This window comes from Phalacrocorax aristotelis, chromosome 1 (genome assembly GCF_949628215.1).
Source record: "Phalacrocorax aristotelis chromosome 1, bGulAri2.1, whole genome shotgun sequence".
Taxonomy (NCBI): Eukaryota; Metazoa; Chordata; class Aves; order Suliformes; family Phalacrocoracidae; genus Phalacrocorax; species Phalacrocorax aristotelis.
This window is the reverse complement of record NC_134276.1, coordinates 203879709-203905088: the sequence shown is the minus strand read 5'-3', so window position 1 is coordinate 203905088 and position 25380 is coordinate 203879709. Positions and strand designations below refer to the sequence as shown.

Below are 25380 nucleotides of genomic sequence, written 5' to 3'. Positions count from 1 at the left end.
CCTTTAAAAAACGTGGAGGACTTGAAGTTAAATCAAACCTGTAAAGTAAAAAACCCAACCAACCAAAAAAAAACCAAACCACCCAACCCCAAAACAAGCATGATCCTGATTTGCCTAGACCTCTCATACCTAGACATAGCAACTTAGGGGAGTAGTACTACTAATGGAAGCACCACTCTCAACCTCTCTGACAAGCATTCCAGTCTAGTCTAGTCTATGACAGACTCATCTGGGTCCAAAGACCATCAAATTAGGCATTTTCAACACCACTTGAAAAATAGTACTTCAAGGGAATGCTTCTGCTCTATCATCCACACTTGAAATAGTTTAGGAGAAATTGCATGACATAAGGACTGAGAAGCGAAGTCCCTGCAAGACCCTGGCACACAGCAGACAAAAAGCACAGAAAGGCAAAATATAAACCACTCCAAGATAAATTAGCTCCTCTAGTCACTGCCTGATAAAATTATTATAAAACCTGAGAAAATAAAGACCAAGAGTTAAAGCAAGAGAAAGCACTACCTTCACAAAAATTCCTGGGAACCACAGCAGGGTTAGCGATTTACCCATTAGTGACAGCACAAAGCATTGGGAATAAACCCCAAACAACTAAAGCTGCCAAGAAGACAGAGAGGCTATCACACTCCAATTAAATATAACGGAGAACAGCGTACGACATAGATGTTACAAGAATGCATGTGGAGCGGTACAGGCAGGATGAAGCAGGCAGAGAGGAGCTCCAGTAGAACTGCACTAATGCCACTGTTACTGCCTGCCAGCAATTTCATTATATCGATTGCCAGAGTAATAACCCAAACAGGACTGTGCTATAAACTTAAACAGTTCCTAAGCAGGAACATTAGCAACAGCCTCTTCAATAAACACGCTGAAAAAGAAAAAGGATATACATACCCAAACAGAAGGACAAGATACCTCTGATAAGACAAGACCTGTGACATAGGGATATGGTTTCTCTATGTACTAAGCTGTGCAGGAAGCACACCGCATTCACAAGCTATTTAATGACAAGTCTCCTCAGTCTTCTGTCTCACGTACAAACCCTGCTATGTGCTATGCAGTAGCACCTACACCAAAGAAGATATAATCAGCACATCCATTAACAAGTGTGTATTTGTAACAGACACATTTGATATTTCATAAGTTCATCCACAGCCATAAATAAATCCATACCAATTTTACATTAACTAGCTTAAAATTTTTGACATTCACACCAGTGAGGATTTGTTTCTCAAGTAGCACCAACACAACTCCAATTAATTCTTTCTAACTGGCAGTCTAAAACAAATTTCATCATGAAATAGTATGATAATAATTCACCTTTTCAAATGTGTAATATATATTGCAAACATATGAAAGGGAAAATGTTTCTTCTGTATCCAAGCCAATACACCTAGCTATCCTCAGTCACCAGTCACCCACACCAAATGCTTTTGCAGAATACCTCCTCTCTAGATCAGGACAATTTTACATACAAGAAAGTTTAACGTGTTCACTTTAATCAAACCTACTGTTTAGTGTCCCATTTTAGATGACAACTTCAATTGCACTTCTTGGAATTTTTTTAATTGATATTGCCACCTAGTGGTTTGTTTCAACAATATTAAATAATCATAAAAGCCAGGATGAGAACATCATTGTCTACAGTAAGTCTGAGAAAACTCATCAGCTACAGGAAAATCTAATACTGCTCTCTACCCAGAACAAAGGAAATATCCAAGGACTACTTATAGAATTAAGCCTAAGGTAGGACATTCTTTTTAAAATAAAATTATTTCTATGGGCAGAATAAAACAGTATCATCAAATAATTTGGTTTACATAATATAATAACCCAATATTGAATAATTCTCCAAACATAATTTCATAGAAAAAGTACCGTTACTAAAATCTATTTTTAAAGCTTATTTCTTTCACTTTCTTGAACATAAAATAGAGAAGAGGAGCATATCTGTCTGGTCTTTGGTTTACTGCAGGTTTTCTGTTACATGTTTAATGGCAAGATGATCTACGTACCCTTAATACAGGAAATAAAAGGCAGAACAAGCCCTGGTTTACCTAACATAAGAAAAAAACAACTTTCAAAACATTTCTGCTAGCAAGTTCAGCTTAGCTGTAAAAGAAAAGAGACAAACCAGACAAGAAGTTTTTAGTATTTATGCAGCTTCTCCATTGCTATTTCATTCTGAGCCAAACAAACATACACACGAGTCCTACAGTTACAGATACCCTGTTCTTTGTTCAGATTACAGCCATCATCAGTACCTTGTGGAAACCCAGATACTTATTATGCAGCATTAGTAACAGATGATTGGCAAGACTGTATGTCACTTTAATTTTTCATTAAAATGTAATCGATATGGGTTTTCTTCCTATCAGAAATAGGGACATAGAAGCATAAAGGATTAGTTTTCAAACAGTTGGCAATATTGTCTCCAAACAGTTCAGCAGTAGTGATTTTAGTATTCTTGGAAATAAAACATGGATACAATAAACTGACCAAATTTGAACACACGGTTATTTTCAACTGGCAATTTGCTTTTAAATCCATTTTTCTTCTAGCAAACAAATATAACTCCCATCTTTCTTTTTACCTTGCTGCTTAAAAAACAGAGCTTATGCAATTTTCATGTGTCTATCTAACCTTTTTTTTTTAAATCATCTTTGACAGTTCTAACGTTTGAAAAAGTGGAAGGAGACCTCTGAGCTGTTAAGTTTCTACAAGTTTTGTGGCAGCTGGGAAGGAAAAAACAACCCTATTAGTTCCTCACACAGGGAACGTCAGAGTCGTCCAGCTTCATATTTTCCATCTGGCTTGTCTAGCTGCTGAGGGTCTGTTGCTAGTGATGAACCATCCCAGATCGAACTCCGCACCAGTCACCACAAGCACTACACTTCTTGGCCAGCTAGCGCATCACACAAAGATGGGTAGTAGCTACAGGAGAAGCTCAGAACCTTGTGCAGGTGCCTGATTTCAGCAAGGAAGGTTCAGTATGGCACTAGGTAGGCTTAAGAGAGAAGCAGCAGCTAGCTATGTTTATTGAAGATGGTGCACTGAAGAATGGGAGAGAGCAAAGGCACTGCAACTCCACTTAGTGGGCATGGGAAGAGAAGTGAACACATTTGGGACTTGTGGAGAGCAGAAAGGAGCACCCATAGCACAGGCAAAAGAGGGCCAAGGCTATCGTGTGATGAGATACAGGTGACATTGAATATAAGTGTATGTGGAACCAAAATTTTTAACACAGCTGCTCTAACTTACGCAGCACTCTGAAATATGTAACAGCAATGAATTATCCACCTTACCTTCACTTTCCTTTATCTGTATTACCTGCTTTAACCTTTACCTAATTGCTATTATTATAGCACACCTCAAATATATTAACACAGACATATATATAATATAGAGGTTGGTTATTATTACTGTTTTTTTTTTTAGAAAAAAAAAAAATTTTCTCAACATCAGAGAGATATATAGACCAGAAGGTCTTTGCTTAAAACAATGTTCTCTAAAATACTCAAAAGATCTCCCTATTATTTCCTGGCACATTTTGATCTACTTCAGAACACAGAGAGTATTTCTATAACGAAGGAAGATCATACCTTGAAAATGCATTCAAGCCCTTTCAACTATTCTAGCTAAAATGTGTATTCAACACACAATGCTACATAGCTTTGTCCACTTATACATAAAAGTCCCTAGAGCTTCTTTCATGATGGTAGGTACAAAGGTTCTTTTGAAAGAAGACATAACAGTTTTCTAATAAAGCATTGAATAACCACTTCTTAAATGTAAATAAAGCCAAAAGCCACTCTGCAAACCACCACTATTTTAAGATACTACTTTTAACAAGATTCAACCTTCAGTAGTCTTTACAAAGCCAATTTGCACTTCCTCACGAGCCAGGATTTTCCCACTGTCTACTGCTGCAGTGCCCAGCAAGGAAATATTTTAAATTGTTAATAAAATAGTTAAAGACCACATAGACCTTCTGTAAAAACAAAGCAGATTGTATTTGAATTTTAACTCAAAACTAATCCCCTCAAAATTTTTCAAACTCACAGAAAGAGCCCCTTTCTCTGATAAAATTTCTGCTTACAGTAGGAGAGCTACTTGCAAATATTCCCTCAGATGTGCTGATCTAAGTACTATCTTTTGAGTTCCAAGGTAATCCATTTTCCTGGAAAAAGGCCCAGAATGCCACTTCACTTAGGCATCACCAGCTCAATACTAAATTTATGCCTTGCCACTTTCTATCTGTCTCTTGCAAGCTTTGAAGTCACCTGAGAAGGAGCAAGGTTCTAAGCATGGCAGCAATTTTATGAATTCAGCGTATTTGCATCCAGGTTGCCTGAATGAAGAGCAGTGATTACTCCTCACCACAGACCACACACAGCAAGACTGGGTAGCCCATAAATACGGTGTTGCCGTTGTTTGTAATGAGCCACAGGCTTTGCATTAAGCTCATAGCACGAGCCTTGGGACTTACCAGGCTCTGTCTGAAAGTCTCAGCCCGTCTGGAGATTTGTTGTAGCATTGAACAGCAACAGTCTACTGATCAAATGACTATTTCCTACTTCGTTTTAGCTATCACTTAGCTTTGTACAGCTGGAAGTGTAGCACCTATTGTTATACATATATCTGGAACTAACACAGCAATAATTACTCTGTGTAAATTGAACTATTTAATATGCTGGAATAAAAAGCAGCATAAGGGAGTAAAGACATGGAACAACTGTAGAGGACTAAAAAGTCCCAGGATGACACAGAGGCCTGGGCCCACAGACATCTCACCAATGGTCCATTGCTGGCTGCAGGACTGCAACCTGGGAGGAGTCAAAGCTACTCACAAAGGGAACAAAGAACAAGTATCAAATGCATGTAAAATACAGAATCACAGAATGGCAGGGGTTGCAAGGGACCTTTAGAGATCATCTTGCCCAACCCCCCTGCTTGAGCAGGTACACCTAGTGCAGGGTGCACAAGAATGCATCCAGGCAGGTTTTGAATGTCTAATACGCCATTATATACTAAATCTGGATGTATTGACATGGCTTGTAACATGGATTTACAAAGCAGCACAGAAAGAACAACTTATAGAAACATATAAAAATGACCCAAGTGGATTTTGGAATGAGGAGGAAGAAGCTACCAACATTGACCTCCCAGACCTCCCAGTAAGGGCTCAGGAGGCTGATGACTGGCCATATCCCTCCCTCCTCCCAGATGAAACCATCCACTTTAGAAGGGTGGGCACAGGACCAGAGAAAGAACAGGCACTACAAAGTTTGTGCATTTATCATTTTGACTGTATGCAATTTGAAACAAATACTAGTATCACTGTAACTGAACTATCGATAATTCTTTGATTGGACCATTAAGACTTCACTAGAGTAACTGCAAATTCTTGACTCCGCGAACAGTGATCATTCCTTTTGCTCATAACAAAGTTTTGAGCATAACAAATTCAAGCACCAATATGAAACCTGGATGCAACAAAGCAGTGAGAAAAGACTCTAAGATTTGGAAGGAGAGAAGGTACAGATAGATCCATTAGTAGCTATTTAGCCTGAGGAGCAACACACAGGTCCAAGCTGCATTAGTACAACACCTCAGCAGCTGGCGGGCAAGGATCATGGTGCAAACATAGGAGATAAGCAGTGAAGACCTTCAGGCTGAGAAAGCATACAGCCAGAACAGTCACTGGGTACAGAATCACAGAATGGTAGGGGTTGGAAGGGACCTCTGGAGATCATCTTGCCCAAAGCCCCTGCTTGAGCAGGTACCCCTAGAGAGGGGGTACAGGAGCCCCTGTCCAGGCAGGGTTTGAATGTCTCCAGGGAAGGAGACTCAACAAACTCTCTGGGCAGCCTGTTCCACTGCTATCCTCCCTCCCAGCCTCCATAAAGAAAACAATGAGTTCAGAATGAAGTTAATTTATCATTGTCTAAATAAGGCTTTGTAAATCAGACTTTTCCTTTTCTGCTAAAGTAATGGTCCCCTTACTCAGCCTCTGCCCTGTCTGCTATTTCCTTCCTTCAAATAGCCCCACCATATTCATGTGTATCTGCTTAGTTAAGGAAATGTCATTATACCCTCACTCACTTTTCATTCTGATATCCTAGGTATACGTTTATTGGCAGCAAATCTGGGCTTTGCTGCTTTATTGCTGCTGATAAAAGCAGAAATTAAGTTCTATTCAGGAAAATGGGGTGAAGATGCTTTTAATTCTTTATTAAGTTTTAATTCCACATTATCTATGGTAATTCAGTTTGAAGGAAACCATATCATCTTAAAACAGCAGCAAGGCAGCTTGATTCTTTTTATTTCACTTGCTTATAACATTGTCATGCTTTGATAAGAACACCACAAGAAGCAAACCCGTGAAGAAAGGTGGTATTATTAGGCAAAAAAGTGACAGGGGACCAATTTTTCTACTTTGTTGTTGTCAGCCTCTCCTGAAACACTGAGATTACACACCTCATCCCTGCTATTAGATTACTACCTTTGTAGACTGTTAAGAGACTTTATCTACTGAGTTTAAACAGTATTTAAAGACTCCCAAATGAAGTTTCTTAGGTAAAGGCAATATTTATCTACAAACACATATATAACAATTATTTATTACCTATGCCAATCAACTACAAAGTATGAAATATAGCACATACATTTTCTCAAAAATTAAACACTGGCAGAGTTGACACTGAATCAGCTGTGAAGAAAAAAATTAATTAAGGATACAGACACTGAAAAACAATAAAATATTTTCCTTATCGCTGCAATGTTATTTTCAAACAACTCCCTTATTACCGATGTAAAATCCATGGCATCAAAACTGAAATATTGCTGTGGGACAAAATCTGAGAAGAGGCTTTGAAAAACAAGACTCTGAGAATTAGGTATCAACTCATCTTCCCGCGGGAGATTGCTGTTTTGCAGGAATCATTGCTAAATCAAACATGCCAGCACCTGGTGCACCACAGTTCAGAGTTTAACATATTAATTTAAACCACGTGCAGTTTCAGTTCAGCTTAATACCTCAGGCTGCAAACTATAATTAGGAAGAAGCTGGCACACGTTCAGTTCCATTGCCCTTGCATATGAGCATCACTATGTCTTAAAAACACTCCGAATAAACTAACAGGACAAGCAAGTTCTCTGCATCATGTCCTGATGCTAAGGAACAACTCTCAGAGGTCCCATTTGGTCTTTTGGTTTTTTAAGTTTGTGCTAACTCTTGCATTATTTCTATTATTTTTGTCATAATTAATCACATACTTGTTTGGATTTAAGAGACGCCGTTGGCATAAATAATGCCACTTTCTGATTTGAAAACTTGGTCACACTCTTCTGCTTAAATGTATGTCCTCCAGAAAAATGAAGTGAGGTTTCCTTCCCCACCTCTTGAAGTGATCACATAAATTGACTTTTTAGCAATCTATAAATCTCACAAATAAACTGAAAAGATAATTTTTGCCATCACTTAACTTTTTGGTGTTAAAACAGTCATGAGAGGACTTTCTTTTACCTTTGTCATGGTTTTATTTTTAAGGTGACTTTTCTGCTTGACATATTTATCTAAAATGTTGACTAAATGTTTTAAAGTGGGAAAGGAGATAGGACAACAATGCAATTGCATCATATTCTTTGAATCAGATGTGGCATAATTAGAAGAATGAATTATTTCTTTTTACATGTATACAGTCTGAGTTAAGCTAATATGTGTTCCTTTTTCCCCATTTGCAAAGAAAAAATATCAGACAAAGCCACTATGAGAGGCCTAGAATTTTAACTATTTTCAGATCTTCACAACATGTATGTAAACACAGTACTGCCATAATGTAATACATGGCAGAATTAGCATCTACTATAAATATACTAAAATATTTTAAATGTCTGGTTTGCTGTGGTGTTAATGAACTCAGTTACAGCATGTGAAGGTACTCTATTTATATCTTCCCTGTGATCAGTCACACCAAGCTGTCCTAAAAACAAGGAGTATCAGAAAACTAATGTTACACAGTTATCAATGATGACATACAAGAATTATTACATACAACGTCAACTGTTTTCTCTGGGGGAAAAAGTAACTTCCCTCCTCCTCCTTTTTTTAAACTACTTTGAATTCACAAACTCAACACACTCACGCTCTTGAGTTGCAGGTGATGAGGTAGTTCCAGTTTTGGTTGTACCAAACACTTACCCTTGGACTCTCCAAAACTGCATCCCTGTTGACTCCAAAGGAATGTTCTTTGATCTTAAGCGTTGTTTGTTTCCAGGATCCATTTGCTTTCATCTTTCTGCAAGCCCATGGCAGCTCTGGCACACTTATCTTTGTGCCCTCAGCCATGTTACCATGATGGGCACTGGTGGTGGCTAATCCAAGGCCAGAGAAGCTGGCAGAAGACACAGAACAACCCAAGCCCAGCAAACACAAGAATTAAATGGAAGGCTCAAGGCCTTCTTACACGGGAAGTCACCAACTTCTGAAGATTGTGACACTGAAAAAGTAGCAAAGGAGAAGTGGCAAAGTCCACAAGCCAGATGTGTTACTGCTGGTCAAGCCTTCCAATGGACTAGCTGGGAAAGAGAACATCTAATTTAGCAGAAAGAGTGATGGATCAAATTTTTTTATCAAATTCACCGGGTAGTTTCAAACCATACTTTTTTATGACTTGTCACCTTTGGCCATAATGGTCAGCAATGTGTGTCTTAAAACTAGACTTACCATTGTATCTGATTAGTCTTAGATTGTCATGTTCTCTGCTATGAATCCTCCTGAAACAGATTAAGCTTTCCATAAGAGGGTGTTTATTTCAAACAAATGAAAATTAACACAAAGCATTTGGTTGAATGAAATATTATCCCCAAAATAAATTTAATCCACTGATCTTTCCCAATTCTACTATCCAAACTACATTCTCAGTTAATCACTAGTGATCTACAATATGAGTTCTGCACAGTAGGCACTGATGTATGCAAAAACTATAATGAAAACAGCAAAAGTCCCAGAATAAATCTGTGGTTTTGCTTCAATATACATACTCAGTTGTGGTTTATTTTAATGTTCCTTTTAGTTGCAGCTATTAAAAATACTCTGTTTTCACCAGCCTGGCAAATCACAGGGCGAGGGTTAAGTACTAGTAGATATCACACAGACAGTACAAGTGGAGGAGGAGGGAGTATTACACTTTATCTCAAGTTTTTGTAATGCTACTAATTAGGACAAGATATGGCACCCTGTGAGACACAAGCTAGTAAGAGTCATTTCTGAAACACAAAATTAGATCAAACTGATCACTTTAAAAGAATAATATCTTTATTCCCAAGACAAATATTGTCATTAAACAAAACCGATTTTTCTGGCTTCAGAAATAAACATTAGAGAATACAGCTATTCTACTCCTCAATAATGAGAACAGGATAAATAATTTTATTTTCTGCACCATGTTTCCTATAGAATATGCAAGAAGTTTGCCAGCTTTGTTGCAACATTTTTAAATAATCTAATCAATTCTCAACAATACTTGTTTTAGACAACTGGGGAAAAAACAGGTATTGTCTAATGAATAAATTGTTTTAACTTAGTTTCTAGATGCTGGATTTACTAAACAACTTGGATTAGCAGTAAGAATGCAATATTAAAAGTAACTGATCCATACTAAGGACCAAAGTAGTTATCTAAGAGGTATCTGGTGATCTAAAATATAGTGGTAGCCTCGGCCTCGTTATTTACAGCTCTATCTCACATTTTATATCAAACTTGAGATTCACACATTGTGTTTTCACATCCAACTTCTCCAAGAGCCTTGACTGACAGGTGTGCCCAGATTATGTCTGCCCACAACAATAGCGAGTCCATCACAAAGCTCCTAGTTCCCAGGACTGCTCATCCCTGATTAAAGAGTGACTCTATAAAATGCACAGTGCTAGAAGCAACTAGCGAAATTCCTGTGTGTCATCTTCTCAACACTGTTGACACAATCCAAGGCTTACAAGTTTCTATAAAGCAAACATTTCTGGGAAATTAAAAAAATTAAAATAAACCCTCTAGTTGACATTAAAAAATAGAGGCAATGCTCTAATAGCATTTGAGAGGAATTTGATTAAATATCTAGGACCAGTATTATAGACTTGGACACCAACATGTGCTAGAACACTGCGTTACTAGCATACAAAACAGGTTGCCCCAAGCAACAGACTATCTTAAAAAAAAAAAAACAAAAGTAAAATGTTTTTTTCAGATACTATTATCTGTAAAATTATTCCTGTTCTTTTGAACTAGTACTTATAATAGTATCGTGAAGCTCCTGGTCTTTTCCAAGTTTTCTTGACAGTGCTACAATTTTAAAACATTCACCTGGGAGTAGATTCTGGTAACAGGGGTCTGTCATACTGTGTCTTGTGACACCAGCAAAGAGAACTTGAAAGAAGTTTAAGCCTTTGATCTCCTCAGGGCTCCCTCTTTCATAACAATGCTGAATTGTGACTGCTATGCTAAAAAAGAAAAATCATTTAATCACCCAAACAGCCTCATTCTGACCAAATCACGTGTGTTGGTTTTGTAACTCAGAGGTACTTGGCCGCAGCCAACCAGCATGCCGATACCTGCGTATAGGTGAAACTTGATAGCAAATGCTTCCTTTTTAATCACTTGTTTTCCCACTCCATCAGTCTGTTGCTCTTGATTGTTCCACAGAAGAGATGTAAAGCTACTGGCTGTCCCTTACACACCAAAGCCTAGCACAGCCTATAATCCTGTGACTGACACTTGCACGTGACAAGATGAAATAATAAGCTTGAACTTCCTCAGGTATTTAACTCCTTTCACAGGAGAGCGAATTACTGAGCTACTACATAAGCATGAGAACTGAAACTTTAAAACAAAGCTAGTTGTTCTCAGCAACAGAGGAAATAACCCAAATTCTCAGATTCACACTTTAAATCCCAGGATCATTTTGGCATCAAACTTACACCTGCAGGTGGCATCAAAGTCTACGGGAAAAGTAGCATTTCAGGCACGCCCATTCCTTCAGTATTTTGCACTCCTTGGCATGCCTCCCCACCCCTTCGTCATTACCTAGTGCACTGTTCATGGGTTTATGAAAACTCTTCTCAAACACATACCTCTACTGATTCACTGTAGACTCGGATTTAGTAGCTAACTTCAGTTTCACAGCTCCTTCCTGAGCCAGGTACAGGAGTGCCACACATGACATCATTCAAGCCCCATTTGGATTTAGGCTCACAGACACTGCCAAGCTTATGCACACTATCAGATCTTGTGATCTACAGAGGCGGCCTTAAAAATCTAAAAGCTGCCACACTAGTTTAGATGATGTACATTCCTAGGCCAGTAGTATACCACTAGGTGCCAGAAACGTATGTTTAGAGATGAGTAAATAAGTGGATCACTCTATATTAGGACAAACTGACATGGCTGGGCTTCAGCAAATCCTAGCTTGGAAAGCTGGATTGGACCAACAGTAGCACACTTTAAAAGTACTGATGGTTCTAGTGTCCAGTCTTAAACCCACTTATAATTTGGCCTCTACAACATATTGCAAAGCCACATTCTGCTGTTTGTACTGTATAAAAAGAAATATCTTTTTTTTGCACTAAAGTGGCTCTTTGGATACCATTGCTTTGTAATGAAAAAAGACAAGTAACTCATTCTTCCCTTTCTATACCAGTAATGATTTTTCAGGCATGTCAAAATGCTCCTAAACCACCTCTGTATATCTGAAAAGCACTAGTCAGAGATGAAGCTGTCCAATATCATCAATCACGTTTACTGCCTCCTTCTTTGAGCAATTTCTAATTTTCCATCATCTTTTTGGAAATGGCAAGTTGTGAAACATAACGTGAGCACAAATATAAACCACAATTTACACAGAAGCGTAATTTATTTTAAAATATTTTATAATTAGCTTTCAAACATTAAAATAGCCATTAAAAAAACCTGGTTTATTTTAAATAAAGTTGCCTTGCTAGCTACCTTACTTAACTAAAGCCTTAGCTGCACTTAACTGGCATTCTTTTAATAACTTTCTACTTGGATTTTAATAATTTACACCTTAGTTTTTTCAAGGATTCAGTGTTCCACTGTTCTGTTTCTACAGGATACAAGATCTCAAACTGCCCAACCGTCCCTCCTCAAAAGTGATAAGCGACCACTGGGTGATTCTGACAGGAGAAAGGAATAAAACCAGCTGCCTAAATGCAGTTCTGCAGTCCCACGCAGCACAACGGAGCAGACCCTGCCCACCTGCTCAGCAGGACCAGTCCCATCCCAAGCCCACCCTTCTGAAGGTCCTGGAAAGGACTTGGGAGTTGTTTCTTTCCTAAGCTCTCCAGAATCACTCTGCCCAGGAGGAGTCACCCTGCCCAACTGAGCGTACCTTCTCTCAAAGATGCAGCTCAATCACGCGTTTGCTCCCCTTACAGCAACCTTGCAGGCAACCAGTCACAGAAGCGCTTCCATCATACCCATCTCCAGGTTCCATGTAACTACCTAAGAACCTCTTCTATAATGATTTTCTACAAAATAGTTTTATATGTGTCAGTCTATGAGGAAAGAATAACGTCACATGTAGGTGATCAACAGCGGGAGGGTAGTGAGTGGGAGACAAGCACAACTATTACACAGAGAAATTACTGGGGTGAGAGGAGAGAACAGAAGCAGCAGATCAATCCAAAGGAAAAATAAAGAAAGAAAGAAAGAAAGAAAAAGACATGTCCCAAGAAATAATTTTCTCTTTAGAACCATAAATACAAGAACGGTATAATTTTAGTACAGTTTGAAAATTAGTAAACAATTGATTTTAATATCCGAGTTTAAGGTACAGATATTGTACCTAGACAGCTCTGAGACCTTTATTGCTGCAACAAGAAAAATAGAGATATTAATTTTTTTTCCTCAGGGATAGGAAAATGTAATTGACATTTAACTATGGAATTGTCCCTTCCATTTTAGAAAACTGCATACTAAGCATTGACAATAGCTCAAGGCAACTGAAGCCCTTGATTCTTTTAATCTCCAACATTCAAATTATTGACTTTTAATCGACTAACTTCAGTTGAGGAAAATAACTAAGGCACCAATATGGTCAAGAAGCATTATTTCACCAAGTCTGTTCTGTGCTTTGCCTTTAACCAACATGTTCAAGATAAGATTCTTTTATCATTAACACTCAAAAAGTCTCCATAGCAGAACACTACTTCATTATGCAGGACCTTGATATCAAAGTTGAGTCTGCCAGCTGCTTTGCTGGACAATACCAGAATATGTGGTATTTAGACATCTGCACTCTTTTAATCATAGGATTTCCAAATGTGTAGGCTCAATTAAAAACAGTACACATAAAACTGAAAAAATACAAAAGGTTTACTTTGAAACTTAGGAGACCACCTTTTTCAGCCAAAAAACTTGTTCGTACTGTCTTCTGTCAAATCCAACAACTTTTTCTAAGGTTATCTTAGGCTCAGACAGACACAGGCTGCTGCAGTTCTGCTCTGTAATATCTTCTTTATTACACTATGCTTATCCTTCTAGCCATTTTCCACATACCTTCTGCAGGTTGTCAGAGATACAATCAAACACAATAGACCCCCAAAAGCAGAGCCCATTCTAAAAGGTGTATTACTGGATAGGAAGGGGGCACCAGAGGAAGATTACTACCAAAGCTCTGCCAACTTTAACTAGAACCATCCCTCTTACAATGTGCTATAACTGTTAACAGATTAAAAGTGAAAAATGAGAAGACAAGGGTAAGGGTCTTTAAAAGAAAACCAAAACAGTGTTGATGGGAAAACCAGGAAGCAAGGGTTATCACTTCAAATATATGAAGGCTGAGACCAGCAGTATTTTAAAGATATGAATATTGGGAATTGTGAAGAGAGCTAGAAAGACAATTTTCTGTTCCTTCAAATATTATTAAAAGGGGGTTTTAATTTTTTTTTTTCTTTTAGTAACAGCCTAGCAAAACGGGGCCCATTTCCAAAGTCCCCATAGGCAACTAGAAGAGACTTAGTTATTGATTATTAAAACACTGGCTAGATTACAAAGGTAAGAATTGGGCAGAAATACAACAGGAGTAATCAGTAAGAAGTGGGAACAATTATGAACACAACTGCTATATAGTTATGTTTTCATTTTTAACAGTCCTATCCCTTTCTTCTATAGAGAACTGAGGTCACTTCTTCAGTTCTTGAAAAGCTTTAAAAAAATTAACATTAGTTTCTCTGACATTCTTCAGTATATCATCCCAAGGAAAAAAAAAAAAAAAAAAAGGAAAAACACAACCAACAACCTCACACACATTATAATTGAGGGGCAGATACAATACCAGCTCTAACGGTGAGAGCTCATGGCCATTGTCATACAGGGAGTCCAGAGGTATACCTGTAGCCTTTGATCAGTGAACAGAATCCATTCAGCAAACATCCACAGGCACAGCAACTACCTAATAGATGCTGCTTTTAAGAAAAACAGCTTAGTTGTCACAATAAAAGAAAAAAAAGATTATTTTGTCTAAGCATAACAAGCACACTTGAGGAAGCACTGAAACACTTCTGTAATTTCCTGGATGCCAATTAACTTTCTAGTCTTCTTCATCCATACCTAAGCCCAGGCTTCCTTCAAACGGGGATTAAAATAAATTTTCACTTCATACTTTATTCTGTATAAATATGTGTATGTATATGTGTTTGTGTGCATAGTAGCAAATCTAGTAGCATTTTCACACAAGAAGAAAAGGAAGCTAGATAAGGCTTACTATGTAAAGCTGATTATCTTATGCAATCACAGTCACAGACCAAATGAAAACAGTTTTCAGTAGAGACATAGATTTACTCTTTTATTACAGACAGTAAGATGACAAACAGATCAGCAATCAGTTAATCCACTCAAAGTACAGGTATGCTTACAAGAAGCATATGCAGTTTCCACTACTGCCCTACAGTTCACTAGTTAATATAGAAGTAGTTCAAACCAACCTTTGCCACTAGCTTTCTTGGTGAAAAGACAATAATCCTTAAAGATTCCAATCCTTGAAAAACATTAACTGAATTTAAAACAAAAATCAGGTTTTAAATACAAAATCATTGTCTTTTAAGAGTAAATTAATAAAACCAATGTCATGTCTATTCCTCAAAAGGACCAGCAGTTCTCATCTAAATGAGGAAATTGAGAGAGCTTAATCCAATAAAATGTTCTGATATAATGTTCTCATCCCACATCTCTGTTTCTTTAATGGAATTTCTAGCTTAGCTACATATATTTACATCTACTACTCTTACTGCTCCAGAAAATGCTTGAGATTGAACACAAACTTCATCTGAGATAATTCATGCTGTAAGGCAGCAATCAAAAAGTTGAATATTTATCATAGCCATGAGAAGAACAGTTTTCTCTCCAGGTTTTACTTTTGCCCTATGTCTATAAACCTATGGCCACCAAAAAGGATTGTGTGCATGCCTTCCAAACCTTTTTTCACACACAGTGAAAAACTGAAATGGTCACAAAGCATATTTAGGACACCACCAAGAAGCCAAGTAATAAAGGAATTCTTTCCTTTGCGTTAATATGTGGGATTCAGTGAAATTGTCCAAAACTAAAAATAAAATTATTTGATCCAGTCTTTATCAAACCAAATTAGATTTGTTATACAACCTGACAATCTTATTTATTCAGTAAAGATTGTCGTATACATCTTCAAATTGTAGGTTTAAAAAAATAAACCACACCAACAGCTTCTACAGTCTGTCATCATCTTGATAACAAAAGGAAGAGAAAGACAATTATATTTCAAAATCCATGTCCATGCCTTGTCCACAAGATTCATTACCATCCTACTCTGTAGTTACAGTAAATAAGAAGGTTAAAAAAATAAAACTGCGCTGCAGAACAAGTGGCCCAGTCATCATGAACATTACACCCCAACAGCTCATCTCACTATGATCTGAAACACAAAACCCTCCCCTATAAGGCACTCCTGTTCAGCATAACTGTGCCGAACCAGGGTATTTTCCATAATAAAACAGCCGTTATACTAAAAACCAATGTTATTTCATCAAACAAAATTATTACAAATGAAATTAAGGTCCCAGGATGGTATCCTATTTGTTGCCCGTTCAAAACCTGACGTAACCAAGGAGCGCAGCATTGGCTAGGATGTGCGTGGCTGGGGACCAGCCTTGCTGACAGGGATCTGGGGGTTCTGGTGGCCAACAACGCTGAACACAAGTCAGCCCTACACCGATGCAGCAACGAAGGCAAATCCTGGGCTGCATCCGCAGGGGCACTGCTAACTGAGGCAGAGATGCAACCATCACCCTCTACTCAGCACTTCTCAGGTCACACCTGGAATACTGTGTCCAGTTCTGGTCCTCACAATACAAAAAGTACATGGGGAGACTGGAGAGGATTGAAAGAAGGGCCATGGGGATGATCAAAGGGCTGGAGAACCCTCTGAGGAAAGACTGAAGGATAGGCCTCTTCTCCCTGGAGAAGGCTCAATGGGGGACCTCGTCACAACATTCCAGTACTTGGGTGGCTACAAAGATGATGAGTCTCTCTTCACAAGGAGCCACACAGCAAGGACAAGGGGCAACAGGTACAAGTTGCACTGGGAGAGGTTTCATCTTGATATCAGAAAGAAATTTTTTACAGTGAGAACAATCAATCACTGGAACATGGTGAAGTACCCATGCGAGAGGTTTTCAAGACATGGCTAGGCAAGGTGCTAGACAATCTCATTTAGACTGCCTTTCCCACAAAAGATTGGACCAGCTGATCTTTCGAGGTTGTTTCCAACCTGGGCTGTTCTATGATTCTGTTCTAAGAAAAAGGCATGAATCTTGGCAAATTTGTATGATCGGATAATTCTTTGATAACAGATGTCCTGTCACACAACAATAACTACTTTCATGATACAAATCTGCAAGTAAACCTCTTCAGAATATTAGAAATGCTGGAGCCATTCCAATTTCAGAAATTAAGTTTACTAGAGCTGCAGGATGTTTTCTTACTCTGTGGCACAGTTCAAAATAGAGAGATGAACACACTTTGTAATATACGTGCTACTTTACACTGAAATTTAGTCTAGATTCCACTGGATCCCACAAAAAGTCTTTGATATGAGGTTTATTATCACATTACAAAGGTGAACATTGGACTGACTCAGGCAGTGCGGATCAAACATGTCACAACACCTTCTTTACATTAAATTTCTGTAATCTCAATACATACAATTATTTACTCCTTTACAAAAGAATTATTAGTATATCTACACAACTAAAATCAACTTTGTTTCTTTCAGCTGAATCTTTCTGTATATTGAACTCTTTAAAAAGGCACAATGGTAAGCACCTGAAGCCTACATACACTAAGTGGGCAAATAACCAAGATAGAAACATACAGCCCTGCAGTATCGGTAGCTTAATGAAATCTTAAAGTTTGACAGAAACACAAAGATAGAGCTCCAGTTAAAATATTCTTAGCAAGAAGATGAAAGGCTATTAAGAAAGAAGGCAAGAGTAGCAATTACCATCAACAACACATTTTGAGTAAATACCAAAAACAACACAGCAGACTTCCTAAGCTGGTCTACCTTAGGATACCTATCCACTCTAAGATATCCATATATTGTGGCCTCAGACCACTGGCAGTCAAAAAAGGAAGCCTATTTCACGTATACATACTTCCACCCTCACCCTTCGCCCTTGCAAAAAAAGCTAACGAAAAAGCTTGGGGAGGGTTTGCAAAACTTCTGGAAGCAAAAACTAAATGAAGCTAATGAAAGTCATTGTAACACTGTGCAAGATGGGTCTTTTTGTTCTCCTCAAAGTTACTTAAAGAGGCAGAAAAACACTGTGGTAGAGAAGCACTGACAAATAAAAGCAGTGAGTAATTTTCAGATGTTAAGATTCCATAGTAGTGTCATATATCCAAAACATTGATAGCTGTACCTGTGTGTCCAAGAAGTTAGTCATCTAGAAATGCACGGTACAGAAAACTGGCACTTCCCATGTTATCTAACATACCTACTCTTCACTGCTATAAAGCGGCATCACATAGTCTCTATCCCCTGTGCTAAAAGTATCGCTTAAAGACAAAACCAAAAAACCTACTCTACAGGAAAACTGAATTTTGAAAAGTCAGTCTTCATATCTGGATTTATGCATTTATATTGAAGTACTCAACACACTTAATCCTCTCTCCATACATCCACACATCATCATCTGGATTTTTTTTTTTTTTTTTTACATACAAAAATCTATCCTTTAACTTTGAATAAAAATTTATAGTAAATGTGTTAATGACAACAAATCTCTGATTGGGTATTCACTTGTTTTTTGTCATAATCATTTAGAAATAAAGTCAAGCAAAATAAAAATATCCAAGATAGAAGTTTGCTCCAGTTTAAGCCTATACTAGTCTGAATATAAAGAACCAACCATTCTGCCAAATACAAAAGGTAGACATACTTGAGGCCATCTCTTACGTAACTGGGTCCTGATAGTGCTAAGTAAAGGACAGTAAACAGGCTTGCCTATCTGTAAGCAAGTTTATCTTTGAACACAGACCGGGGCATCTGTCAAAAATGCTATTTCACAGACCTCTCTCAATGCAGATCTCCATTTTAAGGAGAAATAATTCACAGAGGACCTAAATTAACCATTTTTATTAATTTTTTGTCTAACTCAAAAAACACATAAGCAGTTTGTACACACAGCATGAAAGTCCATCTATTATAACCAAAATCAAGTGCTAACCATTTTCTTAAAATAGTGAGGTATTAATCCTTTTCAGTACCCTGGATGCTTGAATTCAAATTAAGGCCATAGCAAATAGATTTTATTATTACATGCAATTTAAGATACAGTCTTGATTCAAGCAAAGTGCTTTCTCTTCAGCATATGAGCCACTTCCACTTTCTTATTTTTCCACCTTATTACATAAAAAAACATGGATTCACCTCTACCAGTTCTCATCACTGACTTAAGGGGTCAACACTGAGCAGGACAGATCTCACAGTCTTCTACGGCAATTAAGGTCGTAACAGACGAAAAGCTATTCAGCGTTAAAAAGCACTATAATTTCTTCTTCTTCTTGTGTCATCATCTTAATACTCTTCAAACAAAACCCTGCAAGTAAGCTACAATGCGATACAACTCTCCTACCCAATTCTAGAAGAGGAATCCTGCAGTTCCTTTGAAGCACAATGTTAACCAGCAACAATGGAAAATGCTCTATAAAGCTATGATCCAGCAGAGAAGAGTCTTCCCAAGAACCACAGTTAAATAAAAAAAAAAGAGCTTTGGATTCAAAACCAAGTCACAATTTTCACAGAGTGAACAAGTTCACTACAGGGAACTTATGGTATAGAATTTCCACCCCTCAAATCAACATTTTCATTTGGAGCTACTGTACATTAGATGTGCATCACAGATACTGTACAGCTCTAAGACACTCATGCACGCTGTAGCAGTTGAATTTAAAGCAAGGCTAGGAACAGGCCTAAAGAGATACTTTCATTGATATTATCTTCTGAATTAATGTCCAATGCTGGCTTTACTTTGGGGGTCTAAACTATCTGCAAGGATACTAAAAAACTTGAGTTTCCCTTTCATAAGGAAGCATAAAACAGAGTAGGAGGTTTCCATAGCATAAAAGTGGTTTGAAGAGAAAAGAAAACATACGTAGCAGAAAAGAAGTGATGGCTCTGTTGCCTACCGCAGCAAAACCACTGTTTCCCGAGACAACTGAATGGATTGAGCCATTGCGTCTGGAAATGCCGACTCAGTATGGCAAACGGCCAGCTACTGACTGTGCACCCTGACTTAACAGTAGCTGGTTTCTTCAGCAAACATGAAAAGAGTACGAGTTATGTACTTAATAAGTGTCTGCGAAAGCAAACTTTTGACAAGCTCATTCAGCAAGACAACCCAAGGCAGCCCCCTAAGAAGTGTATTAAATGCTATATCATCTAGAAAGGACAGAGGTTTAACAACAACCTTGTGGTTAAGACTTAACCAAAAGCTACAAAAACTATTGTGAACCTAGAGTTACAATAAAATTTAAGCTACTTCTCTTTTCAAAGTGGCAAAACAAATCCATGTAATGCTACAAACTGACTTTCCAAAAGGTTTTTGAAAACAAGGGAACCAATCCAATCAGACCACAGATCTCGTGCATGAAATTTGTTTCCATTGCAATAACTCCAAATTCACACAACCGAAAGCAGAACACAGCTTTCACACAATGCTGGAGGAAACAACAGTAGCAGAACAGGATGTGAACATAAGTTAGCTGTCAAAGCCTGACAACCACTACACCAGTATTTCATCCTACATTATTTTTATCCTTCTCAAAGGGGAAAAATGCCCATTCATCATAACTAAAAAAACCCTCCAGGATCAGGGATATATTATTATTTCTTTCTATAGAAATTAGAAAGAAGATGACCTTGTCCTTTGAATCATTTACATATAGCAACATATTTACCTCATCACATGAATATCCATCCATTCACCATACCCTGCTTCCCAGTCCTAAAGACTGACCAACTAGGAGATGGGGATAACAAATATCAGGACATATGTTTCCCTGTCAGAACATAGTAGGCAGACTGAATCCCCAGGCAACAAAAATAAATACAAGAGTCACCAGTAAAGTCTCACTGAACAAAATATAGTAAGTTAGTGAGAGAAGCATGTAATCCTACGAGAAGCAAAAATAAAATAGGGAAGAGTCCAAAGCCACATTATCCTAGGAAAGAATAGTTGAAGTGATAATACTACAGAGATGGAAGAAAGTTCCTCGGTGGTTCAGTGAAAACAGTGAGAATGAGAAAAGATGAATCTGACCATGACAAGAACATGAATGGTTAGTGTAATACAGGAGGGGAAAAAAAAAAAAAAAGCCAGACTCTGACTTGTGTCCTTTTCTGCAAGACCAAGAGAGATTTAAACAAACGAAAAAAAAAATACCGGATCTGGAGTTGCTGGCAAGTAGAAATATCTGGTAACTGGGAATAACCTGACAGTACCACGCAGGAGGCAGAGAGCAGGACGAGTGTACGGGGCTACAAGGAGAGTAAGAAAAAGGACTGCCTGTGGCTGGGACAGTGCCGCCAGAAAGAAGTCACAGGACAGAACGCACAGGGAGAGAAGACCACGAAGACGAGAGAACGGGAGAATGACTCCGAAGGGACGCGAGGGCTGCAGAGACCGAACCCTGCAGATCCCGACAACCAGGGGTCTCCCACCTCCGAGCGCCCCAGCGACCCCCGGGCGGGTCCCCACGGGAAGGAAGGCCGGCCTTGCGGCGCGGGAGGCCCTGCCCGACGGAGGCCGAGCCGGGGCCAGGGCTGGCCACGGTCCAGGGGAACGCGGCGACACCCTCCGCGGAGAGCCCGGCCCCGGCGCGCCGCGGGCGGGGGAGAGGCTCTGCCGGGGAAGCTGCCGTCCGTCCCGGCGGCGGGAGCGGGAGAGCCCCCCGAGAGAGCAAAGAGTGAGGCGGGGGCCAGAGGCCGGCCCTGACAGACGTTAAGGGACGGTGGTGAGGAAAGCGTGAGGGAAGGACAGATGGCGATGCTGTCCGAGGGGGAGGCTCCGTCCCGGCAGGTCGGGGGTCCCCGTACTCACTTTTTGTGGGGCGGTGGGTGCTTGTCCCTCCTGCCGGCCGCCGCGGACTGCTTGGGCCGCCGCCTGCGGGCCTGCAGAGCCAGCACTGCCGGGGAGAAGAGAACAACCGGGAGCCAGCGTGAGCGGCGGCCGCGCAGCCCTCCCGCTCCCGCCCCGCTGCCCAGCACAGCACAGCGCAGTACCTTTGCGAGAGTTCATCGCCCCACGCCGCACGCTCCTTGAGGGGCGGCCGGCCAGGGGCACCACTCCCCGGCTTGTCCGACCCCGGCTCACCCGGCCCCGCTGCCCACCAGTCACGATGGCGCACCGGCCACCGGCCGGCAGCAGCGGCACCCCCGCCCCCGCCGCCACACTGCGCAGGCGCGGCCCTGGCGGCGGGGCCCTGCCGGAAAGGCAGGGGCGAGACGGCGGCAGGTGGTGGCGCGCGCCCGGCGGGAGCGCACCTGAGGCGCGGAGCGGGATCGGCGCCCGGGCCGGCCCCTGCAGCGGGCGGGAGGCAGCCCCGGCTGCCGCCCCCTCCGCGGGCCCGTGTCCGTTACGGAGCCGCCGCCCTGCCGAGGGTGTTTTTTTTTTTGCCAGACTCCCGTTCCCTTCCCGGCCGCTCGGCTTGTGGCGGAGTGGAGCCGTGACAGGAGGAGCGGCGCGGAGCGGCGGCCTGCCACCTTGGCAGCAGGTCTCCGGGCGAGATCAGCTTTAGCTGGTCCCTAGGCATGTGCGGGGTTAGATGCCAGAATCAATTAGCCTCATGACACAAATCCAGGGAAATTAGATTTCCTTAATTCTGATCCTCACCGAGTTGTTTGATTGTCATGATGGACAACTCGCGGCAATGTTCTTTTCCTGCTGACGATGTCTTCTTGTCCGTGATACCAGGCTCTATCCAGGTTTCACCTAGTAATGACCTGTTGAAAACAGCAACTTCTTACTTGTGCTGTGCATAGCGTGGCTAAATTTTTCAGAGCATTATAACTGAAATTTTGTGTCGCCTATAATTTATGCCTGGTGCAGAAGATGATCTGAGTTTTATCAAAAACTCCAGTATGAGTGTGTGAGGCTTGTCTGGCTTATCTTCACGTGGGACTGGAGTTCAAAGGCATAGTAGCTGCAAGATAACAGGGAACAGTTAAGAAATTTTGAGGCAGAACTGCCTCCCTAAATGGCAAGACAAAGAATCCATAAGGATGCAGATCTAAAAGCATCTGCAGTCCAGGTATTATGAGAGTGAAGGGAACTAGCAGTAATCGCTGGTCTTAAGTAATTAGATCATTAAGATTCTAACTCAGCAGAAAATTGAATCCCTAGTTATGGTGAGTGCAACTTAGGAGTGGGACAGGAACAGAAGGATAAAGCTAGACAGCTCAAAAAGGAGGTACCACAATGTTTTTTGTCTGACTAGAGAGCATGGTGAACAGAAAACAACAGGACCACGAAGTTCCTGAACTACAGCTCTCATGAGGCACTGCAGCTGCATTTCTAAATCAAAACACTTTCTGTGTCCCATCTTCCATCATAAAAGAACCCAGCAAAAAGCGTTTCCAGTATAAACTACTACTCAGGTAACGTGCAATGCTGGTATCTTACATGTGTCCCTTGTCGTGGCTAGTCTTTTAACAATAGCTCAGTGTGGTAAGTCAGACAACAGAATGCTGTACTGAAATTTTGAAGGCCGAGAAAGTTTAGATGCATGAAAATTAATAGTAGTTGAATGTTAAAAAGCAGATGACATGTTTACTCTTTGTTTCCAGGCTAATTTTAACTTCATTGGTTAAATTGTGCTCCTGCATGAACACTTGTGCCTGTACAGAGGATGGTAGAGACAATCAGCTGATGATGGAGAAAACAGACTGCTTTTTTCTTTGTCAGGACAGTGCTGGTGTAAAGTTACCTCATAGCTATAACTATAGAGCAGAAACCATATTGGGGTCCCGATCATCTTTTCAGCTACTAATGTGCAATTCTATTCACTTCAACAGGAGGTTTATACGTAACACAGATTGGGCAATTGGGTCTTAGATAAGTACAGTGAACTTTGCTTACATCAACAGGATTATAAATTTGCCAAATCTGGAGTCAGGAAGGAATTTCCCTCACGAGCATAATGTCAGCAACATAATTAGTGTGAGGGAACAATCTGCTAGCACACAGAGAAGAAACTGTGTTAGGACCAGGTGGGTGTATGCTACACATTCTATTTCTTTCAATTCTAATGGACACATATTTTGGGACTGCATTCTTCCTAGTTTTTGTTGCTTTCTTCCCTGCCTCCCACCCCTCCTCCAAAGAGCCACTCAGAGGATGCTCATTCAGAAGTGTAGAAAAATCACTGAGACTCTATATGTATATATAGAAGATTACCATGTGCAATTAACTAACTGGAGAGTAAATTAAGGTTAGTAGAGGCTAGATGTATTTCAGAAAAGAAAAATACCAAAACACCTTATTTCTCAGATTCTTGAGAGTGTAACTCACTTCCTGAGAACACAAACAGTAAGTGAAAATTCAAAAAATTACAGAAATAATTCAAAGGATGTGGTTGTTAAGAATGGATCTACCCTGGATTGTTTATTTGAATCTACTTGTTTTAGCTAAATTCTCCATCCTTATTTCAATATTTGCCTTAGTTTGTGTAACCTCGCTTTTTAAAAAATAAATGATGAGTCGAGAGAAGACAGACTAAACAGCAGAATAAGGCATTTGTAAAATCAGTATACAAGATAAATAAAGAACAGTGGACTGGGTCAGAATGTATCTGTTTCTGGATGTCTCTCTTCAAACATAATAGAGGAACAGGTGTCTTTTTTATTACATGGGTTACCATAGAGCTTGTTCACTCTGGGGAAGGATGCTATGAGATTTAGGTGATATGACTTATTCAGAAAGTAGGGACAACAGCAGATTTACATGATCTTAAGTGTAAATATCAGGGGAGAAGAAGGAGAAAATATGAAATTATGGAATTACATTTGTACCCGTTTATAATATAGTTTGGACCAGTCACCTGACACCCCACAGATGTTTGGTTTGTTTCCTTTTCACCTAGCTTTGAAAGATCCCACTTACATGAGAAGACATTAACTTTCCAGATGTGAATGGAAAACATTTGTACAGAATAAAAGGTAACCTAGCAGCAATCCTGTAAACATGATGTTGTCATATTTCTGAGAATAATTCAAAATTCTTCCTTCAGCAGAGGGATGTTAGAAGCTTTTGCCCTGATTTCTGTACCAGTTCCTTTCAGTACTGCTTTTCCCACTGTGTGGTAACATGTTCCCTGAACTGTACTTTCTCAGAAATCAGGATATGAGCCAACTTCATGCTGCTCTTGCACAGAATGGAACAAAAAAGAAATAACACAGAAGGTAGAGGAAGTAAAATAAAAAAAAATGGGTGGTGGTTGGTGGAAAAATGAAAAAGAACAATTTAGTGAAAGGAAATTCCCAATTAAAGGAGAGTTCTTATTAATATGCAAGTCCAGCCTTCTCATCCTCTCGCCTTTCATGGCTGTCTCTTGTTCCTTCAGTTCCCACCCCCATTCTGCATTTCTTTAAGTATGATAGGCTTGTGTAGGCATACAAACAATGAGTCTGTCCTTCTCTTGTTCACTTAAAGAATTTTCTGGCTACCATTGTGGGGTTTTTTTCCTTCTGGTATGTAAACAAAGCAAAAAGGAGCTTGGTTTTGAGCAACACAGACAACAAACTTAGAGATAGG

The 25380-nt window shown here is 39.8% G+C and overlaps 1 protein-coding gene and 1 long non-coding RNA gene across 6 annotated transcripts in view; both read right to left on the bottom strand.

Annotated features, from left to right (window-relative positions):
- SRPK2 (SRSF protein kinase 2) overlaps nt 1-22019 on the bottom strand; it is a 154817-nt gene extending 132798 nt beyond the window's left edge. For 4 of the 5 annotated variants that reach the window (XR_012658648.1, XR_012658647.1, XM_075081405.1 and 1 more), the window contains exons 1-2: nt 21852-22014; nt 21670-21754 (exon numbers count right to left, since the gene is read on the bottom strand). Coding sequence is in view for 3 of the 5 variants with exons in the window: in XM_075081405.1 (XP_074937506.1) it covers nt 21670-21754; nt 21852-21867 (101 nt within the window). In the remaining 2 variants the exon portion in view is untranslated. Of the gene's footprint in view, nt 1-21669; nt 21755-21851 lie in introns of all 5 variants that reach the window. The other variant, XM_075081407.1, reaches the window with a different exon arrangement.
- LOC142051829 (uncharacterized) lies at nt 8487-10477 on the bottom strand. The gene is made up of 3 exons (XR_012658651.1): nt 10379-10477; nt 8747-8796; nt 8487-8598 (listed from the first exon to the last, which is right to left on the bottom strand). It is a non-coding gene; the product is annotated as an uncharacterized LOC142051829 (long non-coding RNA).
- Nucleotides 22020-25380: the final 3361 nt, after the last annotated feature.